The following is a 9,442-nucleotide window of genomic DNA, read 5'->3' on the forward strand; positions in this document are numbered from 1 at the left end:
CGGATATCGAAGCCACTGAAGGAAGCGCTCGGACTGTGCGGATTCCATTCCGACCGTTTTGTTTCCGGAAGGTTCAGGTCAGGTCACGTTACCGTTTGAACTTGGTCACAGTCGTTCATCTAGCCCCTCCGCTGCCGAAAGCCGGAGCCATTAACTCTGAATGACCTCATATAACCTTGCACATCTTCACGTGATCTATTATGAACTTAGTTTGCGTTATTATGATACCACAGCAATTTTCAATGAAATATTCAAATAAGCCCTCAAATTACCTAACAATATTGCCTATTTTGAGCACGGTGTGTGTTTTGTATAAGACACCCATAGAGACAGGTCATGACCTAGGCCAATTCCACGTGCTCTGTGTAATATATTGATTGCGCATGTCAGTTAGTACTCTTTTCTTCATATGCAAACAACGTGACTACGCAAAACTAACTATGAATTTGCATTTTTAGGGAAAATAGCAAAACGACCTGGCCTCAGGTCACTGATCTCACCTATGTAAAAGCTGAAAAACAAACTGTAGCTAACATGATGTTCAAGTTTGAGCAATGGCAAATCGCGCAACAAAGTTATGTATGTGTAAAGCATCAGAGAACACCTATGTGCCAGCCGGTGAATGTTTACGTAGTTTGGCGAGCGCCGCTTAGGGGCGCTCGCGATCCCCTCCTGCTCCAGGCACCCCATGCGAAGGACGCGGCTGGGGGCAAGAGAGGACAAAGTAACAAGGTGAGGACTCGGAAAGCCGCCGGTGCGAGAACGGACGCGCCGGCGGGACGGACTGTGTGGAGTGCCTGTGACGAGTGTCAAATACAGACGTGACTTGGAACGTACCGTGTGTACCAGTGAGCCAGAGGCGATACTCCGGCAGGACGGACTGTGTGGAGTGCCTGTGACGAGTGTCACATACAGACGTGACTTTGAACGTACCGTGTGTACCAGTGAGCCGGAGGCGAGACATCAGAACAGCAGAACTTACATATGGTTAAAGTTTTTCTAGAATTTGACCTCTTAGGCCTGACCTAGGTCACTCGCTTGGGCAGACAATTTCAAATCCGCGCAAAGGATGCCAAATTGATAGGTGAACAGCTGCTGGAAATTTGATGTCGCTGCAAGCGTTCGTTTATGAGCTGTGTTCGAAAAACCGTAAGAGGGAAGTCAACTTCCCCTGGCCAGGCGCGGGATACCAAACCTAAAATGCTAAAAAAACTGGACTTAACATGAACAAAACCTATCCCTTGTCGTTAGATCTATCAGAATAATCAACTATTGGTAGTCCAGAAGGGATGAAAAACTTCCACCCGATGTTACAAACAGCGAGAACCTCTGTTGCAACGCCATGTTAGGGGATGTTAGCCCACAAACAGTCTGTGAGCCAGACCAGGTCATTTGTCGCCACTTATCAGAGCTACCCTGGAGTAACAGAGTCCGGTGACCGAGCGATGATGAAGTCATGTGTCGCCGGCGGGGTGTGTCCCTGTCATGTGTCACTGCCACTGTGGTGGTAGTAGGTTACGTCCGTGTGAACATTGGTGTTTTGTAGTGACAGCAGATGTCAACAGAAGGCGCAGTCGTACGTCTCATGGGATATGAGATCTCATGAGATGTATTAAGCTACCGGAGCCTCTTTGGAGCCCACGCCGAATGCCGCACGCGACGGCCTGATGAGAAAATATTTTTCTTCCTTTCCAACTGTTACCGAACTTTTTCAAAAGCCACAAGGTCTGTCGCGGTTAGTTTTTTGTTTTCCTTGCGTTCAATGCTTCCAAATTGCCACCTGAGCCACCTGGCTTCGGCTCCCAACTCATTACATGCTGATAAGATGCTCTCTGCCCGAGCTGGTCGGATATTTTCGTGTGGGTAAGCTGCCAGTTTTCGCCGCTGAACGTCGCCGTCTCTCCATACTTTTGCATGCAGATGGCGCCGGTATCGGGGCGGGAACAGTTACCCGTCAAACCCCATGTCGAGCATAGTAGGTGCAACGTTACACTACGGTAAATATTTATCGTCCAACAGCCCAAAGAAGCCAAACGGCACTTCGCGTTACGTTAAACATTGTTGGCCGCAAACACCGCAGCATGCACTGGGAAAGCGTCCGCCTAAAGCTGTGGTCACCTGCTACTCTCGCGAGCCCACGTCGTATGCCTCGCGACCCGGAGCACTGCCCACGGCATCTTGAGCCAAGGCCTACTGGCCTCCCGGGTCAAACGACGTAGGTTAGTCCGTAGACTCGTTTTGAACTACGCTCAAGCCCGGTTCCAAACTCCCACTTGCTCCTGAACAAGCTACAGGGATTACTTAACTTACAGCGTAGCCTGCCGGGCATGTTCACGACGCTTGCAGTCGAAATCAAATAACCGGCCTCGGTCATCGATGCGGGCACCTGTCCCGTAACTACTCAAGCCGCTTCTTCCGCATTGCTTCAGAACAGATCGCAACCACCAACACAATTCCTGTATTGAGCACGCAGCGAACAAATCTCTGGAGTAACTGAAATGTTTTCCTTCGGACACAGGTGGAACAGTCACTATTGTGAATAATAAAACAAGAATACTCCACAACACAAAAAACGTGCAGTTTGCGCGCCCCTAGTACTTCGTTCACACGCAGACGCGAAATGTCACAGCGGCGCGAGACCCCCAATTAAAATCCCGCCCACCCAAAGGGACAAGACATGAGAATGCTTCACGCATGCACCAGTTTTTCACCATCATGCCTCCACTTTCATACAAGATGCTCACTGCAGCCATAACAACATGCTTATCTCTCAATGTCAGCTGGCTGCCCTCGTATTCCTGAACATCAAGACCTGGAGGCGTGCAACGCCGGGGATGCCCCGACAACAGTGAAGCTCCACACGAGGACAATATATCACGGTTTAAATATGACAGTTTGCACTAGAACACTGCTTTACAGCTCGTCATGCGCCTCAAGCACATCATCCTCGTCATCCAACTTCTTGTCGTCATCCTCCTCGTCCTCTTCATCCTCATCCTCATCACCTTCTTCGTCCTTTGCCTTGTCAGCTTCCTCCTTCAGCCGCTGACGCTCCTCCTCCTCCTCGGCCTCCTTCATCTTCTTCTCACCTTCCACCCGCTTCAGCACTGCCTCAGCATCAGCCTTGGCCGCCTCGACGTCGTCGGTGATGAGCAGATTGTCGAAGATGGTGCCCGACTTGACCTGCCACAGGTCGAGACCCACCACGCCGATGTCCTCGTACAGGTACAGAGTGTCATCCGCCTCGTACTCGGGGTTGTCGATCATGGGGTGCACCCACTTGCCCTGCGAACACCAGCCAGAGTACGATTAGCGCAGGTGATCGTGGAACGCTCATCATATTACAGACACCTACCACGCGACGATTTTCACAAGGACTACAGTCATCTACATCTTAAACAAAGCCCATGCAAAGATCAGCAGACATCATGCAGCATATTTTTTAGGCTTCAACACTGCCAAAGCATATTAGTTGTACCTTGTACTCCGGGTTGTCGATCTGGCGCGGCTTCCACTCGCCCTTGTAATCGGGGTTGTCAATCATCGGAGGTTCCCACTCGCCATCCATGTCTTCGTTCCAATCCTCAGGCTTGGTGGCATCCGGGTCAGGGATGTGCTCTGGCTGGTCCCAGTCCTCCGGCTTCTTGTCCTCTGGGTCATCGATCTTCTCGCGGTCATCCCAGTCTTCGGGCTTCTTGGCCTCCGGATCCTTGATGGTCTTCGGTGGGAGCATGTCCCAATCACCCTCCAGGTCACCAGATTCCACTTTCTCATTGTCAATGAGCACCTGGAAGAAAACAAATTTGTTAAACACTGATATGGCTACTTGCTTCACGACCTGTTGGCTGATGGTGAATAATTAAGGTATCCAGCCATGTTACAGTGACAATTCAAGGCCAAATTGTACCACATGAAATGTGCAACATGTACACATGCTTACAGTTTGCTCCATTTCAACCAATAATCAGTGTGATGAATCAGAGATGGAGAAATCCCAAATGATGATGACCCAAGAAGCACATCCTAATTTGTTTGGAAATTGATGACCCCAGATCAAGTTTACCACACAGAGCATGATTCTCACCTCGTAGGTATTGTCAGACTTGAGAATGAGGGTGTACACATGCGTGTATACATCATCTTTGCAACGGATATCTTTCTTGATCAGGTGATTCTTGCCATTATAATTGAAGATGACATGCACTTTCTTGGTGCCTGGACCACAAATGTCAGGGCCAAACATGATAGCATAGGGAGATTCTCCATGCATGTCCTTTTGGTCAAGAGAGCTGGGGAACAGCTTGATGTATCCTCCACCACAATCAATATTCTGTTCATGCTTCACAGACAGCTGGGCAACAAATGTCTTGTCTTTGTTGGACACTGCTGGGAACTTTGCAGAAATTGCATAGAACTTGGCATCTTCTGATGTTTTGAGCCCTGAAAAGGAAATGGTTTAAATGCAAGCACAACTAAAACTCCCTACAAATAGTGATGCACACAGACCATGGACTGGTACAAATTAATCCCGTCACAAACCTTTAATCACGTAGGCCTGAAAACAGCAAGTTTTGCACTTTGAAAAGATGTGTACCAACTTAAACTAGTACCACAATGCAACAGCTTCTCAAATCACACCAAGTAGCAGATGTTGCAAGATGCATCAAACCACTAGCTACAGGGTGAACAACCCTTGCTCCGGCCGCCAGGGAGATGTTGCCCAAAGTTTTCCACCATGGTCACTATGTTTCATATCATTGGGCCAACATTTCTGATGGCCAAGGGGCATTCATTGCCCATTTGCCACCACAAATGTGTCTCAGGTATTTCTGGTTGAGTAGCAGAAGCTTTAAAAAACTGATAAATGGCCAGATAAATGAACAATGCCTGGATAGAATGCAAGGCAGATGTTTTCACACTCATGAAGCACTTTATCATGATACACAACTGTAAAAAAACTACAAAACACATTCACAATTAAACATACAGCACATCAGTGTAAGCTTCATGTTGCAATCAAGATGAAACTAATTTTCATGAAAAAATAAACTTTGACTTGGAAAAACTGGCAGAACTACATAGAAATCACAATTATGGAGGTAAAATAATGGTAAAATTTCCCACATGACAGGCAATTTAATACAGATTAAGTCTGCTACCATTCATTTTTCAAACATCAAATATCTCATTCTCTCACCTTTGTCCTCTTCTTTGTCTGAGAAGTATTTCCCAGCACTTAGCAAAAATTTGCCATTGTCCTTGGAGTGTTCCGACAGCACCCATCGTCTCTCCCATTCATCTGCGAAAAAACAAAGGTGAACCTGTCAGTGTTGAAAACAGCACTGACAAACAGTCTACAATTCCCTGAAAAAGGAAGTCAACCAGTTGTGAAAATATAATTCGGCACACAACAGTATAAATATTAATGACAATTAAATGCCCAACACAGCCCAAACACATGGTGATGATGGTGTTAACCATTAAACCAGAAAGCAACAAGCATACTGGTATTGCATCATTACGAGTCCATTATTCGTTCACGGGGCTGACACATTCCATACGGCAGGAAATAAAAAGCTGTGACTAGAGCCAGGCTGACGCGTCTGATTAAATCTGATATTTTGGAGTTCCATGTTACATTTTTAGCCGCTTGCTTTCGCTTCATGTTTATCCCATCATCCACATCACTTCATCTATAACCATAGCTAGTTGGGTCTTCTGAAGGAATCAAACATTAGGAATTGTGGCTGAATTTCCGAGACGCGGGTAGCATCAGCACGGATAACACTGACCGAATCAGCGCTAAACTTACCTCCGTCGGCGAATTTGTCCTGAAAAAATACTTCGCTGCGCGCGAGCGAGAAGAGGGCAACAAGAAGAAGGACTTTCATTTTCGTATCTAACATGCGCGCCCCACACCCATCCGGCCCAACAGACGAATGCCGGTAACCCTCGCCGCTCTAGCCGGCTTTCCAGACATCCACAACTCGTGGAGCGCTACCATTGGCCAAGGATGTTCTGCATTGGCTGAATCCCATTGGTCCACATGGAGAGCCAATGAACGCGAGCCACGGACAGAGCTGAACGAGAACGCATCAGCTGTAGCGAGCTGTGGGATTTTAGGGGGAGGGAAGGGGACGTCCGAGGTTCCGCGCGGGGTGGGTGGCCTCTCGCAGATACCGGACACCGGACAGGTGTGTGATAGTGCAAAACAGGGATGTTGCAGATGGAAATGGCAGGGAAATCATAGCCCGCGGCGGCATGGGACGCCCTTATTGGCCCAAAGGTTTTTGGTCACCATTTTCCATCTGTGCTCGCTCGTCCCCGTAACAGTGGCACAGAGAAGAGCGGAGGGGGGGGGGGGAGGGGCACGGAGAGAACGTGCCTCCCTTTGGGTCCGAGGGATCCGAAGGGCCCCTCGAGACGTCCGATAAGGGGCCCGAAAGGCCGACCGGAGGTCGCATTCATGGGTCAGGCCCGCAGGCTCGGGTACTACACCGCCATCCAAGAGGACCCTGCGCAATGATCAGCCCCCCCCCCCCCCTTAGTCGATAAGAGCCCATATTTCGGTTAGACACCACCCATTTCGCGCAGTCGGCTCCGTGTCGGCCAGGTTCCCCAGGCAGGGACAAAGCAGCACCCAGCGATTTATATTATTCAGGGCCCCGGCGCCTGCCACGGGCCCTTCAGCGCCTAACAGGGGCTCTGTGTTGACAAAAGGCCGGAGTCGGCCAGGGGAAGTGTTTGAGGAGTCCCGAAGAGCCTGGAGGGCCTACCGAGACCGACAATGAAGGGCCCAATTAGTGGGCTTAAGGGCACGAAGTGCTGGTCGGGTCTTATTCTGGGTCTCCAGCCTGTGAGGACGGGCCCTCAAATGACAGTCAGAGGCTCGTTTCTTCCGATCGGGGACCTCCTGAGTCGATATCGGCCTACATTTCGGTAAGACACCACCAGCATCGCATAGTCAGCTCTGTGTCGATATGGGCCTTTAAAGTCCACTTCCCAATCAGCTTCAAAAGCGGGGACAGCAATTTGCACTGGTCGGGGCCCCTGCCAGAGGTCTGCAGTGCCTAACAGAGGGTCCTGTCTCCGCAAGGGGCCCCGGGCCGACCAAGGACAGTGTTTGATGAGGCCTAAATCCGGGCGGGCGAGCGGGAGCCGACGATCAAGGGCTCGGTTGAAAGGCATGAGGGCCTGAATGACTGGCTGTGGGCCACGTTAAGAATCGCAGCCAGTAGGGTCGCGACCTGAAATGTCAGTCAGAGGTCCTCTTGCACCGTTTGAGAACCCCCTGACACGATGCGGTTGTGTCGGTCGATCGGAGACCACGAACACCGAACAGCTGGGTCCCTGTCAATCTGAAACATGGGAGCCCATTTCCCAAGCAGGAGCAAGGCGGGGGCCACAGCTTGCATTTGTCTGGAACCCTGAAACAACGGTTGGGGCCCCCGTGTCGGTCAGGGGCCCGCAGTGCCTAACAGGTGGTCATGTGCCAGCTAGCGGCTCAGATGCGGTCATAGGCTTCGTTTGAGGAGGTCCGAAGAGAGGATGAAAGATCCCTCGGGACCACAGATCAAGGGTCTGATTGGAAGGTTGAAGGGTCTGCAGGGCTGGCTGAAGGATCTGCAGGGCTGGCTGAAGGATCTGCAGGGCTGGCTGAAGGGCACAGTTAGAACGCCCGCCCGAAGGGCCGTGATCTCAAATGTCAGAGGGTCTCGTGCCAATTGGGACCCCGCCCTAAGACAGAGCGCCCCACCATTTCGACCAGATATCACCAACGCCGAGCAGTCAGCTCCGTGTCGTCCTGATCTCTTGGGGCCCATTTCCCAAGGTGGCACAAGGCGAGGCCGGGCCCGCGATTTACATTGGTCGAGGCTCCTGTGACAACGCAGGGCTCTTTTATCGATCAAGGGCCCAGTGCCAACAGGGTGATCTGTGTCAAAAAAGGTTCTCGAGTTGGTCAGAACATTTGCTCAACAAGGACGGGGACGAGACCCCGCATGATAGAGGACTTCTTGGGTTTGTCGGGGCGATTTGTCAGTGAAAGAAACACAATTTATGATATGTGCTCACATTGAGACATTAAAAGGATCCCGTGCCAGTCAGGGTCCCCCAACATCGAGCGACGGGTTAAGCCGACCTTAAGTCTATGCGCCGATTACTAGATCATCTGCGGCGATTAGGGATGTTGATGAGTCAGTGAGGTTTCTTGCGTCGATCCGGTGCCAGCGGCGCGGGTCACAAGGCCTTCCGCGTCAGGAAGCGGCCAATGCTATATTATGTATCCCTCTAAGTGTCTCCGGATCGACAAGGGGATCTCACCTCATCGTGCCGCCAGAATGACAGCCGGAAGACAATTCGCGTTGGAACGGAATGGCCCTTCAGCTCCTGAACGGGAGAAAAAATGTGCCCCTAGTGCTCTACTCAAGAGACCATCTATCGGTTTAGAAATAATCTACTGCACCATTGTAAAATGAAGAGCGCAGGTGATTTATTTCATTCAGTTTTTTAACGCATAATTTCTCAGTCAGTTCGAGATTATCTCGTGACTGGTTCTGGCTTCTATTTTAGCTATAGAAAGAAAAAATGAAAAGAAGTACCAATTACAGGCATGCCCTCATAAGCGAAAGGACCAGCCAGAGCCTTTTAACTATCAGGGGGCCCTTTGTCAACCCTGTGCCCTCCCCGCCCCTGGCCAAGGCTCTGGCTGCACGACCACCCCGGAACGTTAAATTTGGCCCCAATATTGTCGGCTAGTCCTCCTGTTGTTCAATGCTGGTAATCCCCTGTTAGAAGGAGCAATGATACTCTTTTAATTCTAGAGATGTTTTTGATTCCGTTATATACATTATATTACTTATATTATATATATTATGTTATATATGATATGATATATATATATATATATATATATATATATATATATATATATATGAGATGCGTTTTTATATTCTAGAGATGGCCGGATGCCCGCTCCCTTAAACCCGCATTTATTCACTTTCACCAGGCTGCTTCCAACAAAAGATAAAAACTGGCATGATGCATCTCAGTCAACTATGGCACCCATAGAAAGAGCCTGGACGCCCCTCCTCCGTGAACACGCATAGAGAAATGGGCATTAGGCTGGGAAACTGCACCCACCCTCATGGGTGCAACCACTGCAGGGGATTAGGTGGACGTACTTCCACACGATACATTAGTTTGAGATTCCGCTCCCCATTTTTTTCTCCATAGGTGTACGTTTATTGGTTTTTTCCTGTCCCATATATGATTTTCAGGTCAGATTGTTTCTCCAGTTTCGACTTTGACCCCTCCAGTCCTCGATTTGTCATTCCCCAATCTCAGATGCCTATGTAGTGGCCACCCTTATATGAAGTCCGACATTGAAGCTACGTTTCAGGGTGCCAAGGGACATTCAGTGATGGGGATTCTCTGAGAATGT

The 9,442-nt window shown here is 49.6% G+C and overlaps 1 protein-coding gene across 1 annotated transcript; it reads right to left on the reverse strand.

The window, feature by feature from the left end:
* Positions 1-2,700: 2,700 nt before the first annotated feature.
* LOC119109160 (calreticulin) lies at positions 2,701-5,965 on the reverse strand. Its single transcript, XM_037232735.1, has 5 exons — positions 5,813-5,965; positions 5,198-5,299; positions 4,085-4,440; positions 3,479-3,787; positions 2,701-3,285 (listed from the first exon to the last, which is right to left on the reverse strand). The coding sequence occupies exons 1-5, from the start codon at positions 5,904-5,906 to the stop codon at positions 2,914-2,916; spliced, it is 1,233 nt and encodes a 410-aa protein (XP_037088630.1). The 5' UTR covers positions 5,907-5,965; the 3' UTR covers positions 2,701-2,913.
* Between the last annotated feature and the right edge of the window lie 3,477 nt (positions 5,966-9,442).

Source organism: Pollicipes pollicipes, unplaced genomic scaffold (assembly GCF_011947565.3).
Source record: "Pollicipes pollicipes isolate AB1234 unplaced genomic scaffold, Ppol_2.1 Scaffold_7231;HRSCAF=8579_pilon_pilon_pilon, whole genome shotgun sequence".
In the NCBI taxonomy this organism is placed as follows: Eukaryota; Metazoa; Arthropoda; class Thecostraca; order Pollicipedomorpha; family Pollicipedidae; genus Pollicipes; species Pollicipes pollicipes.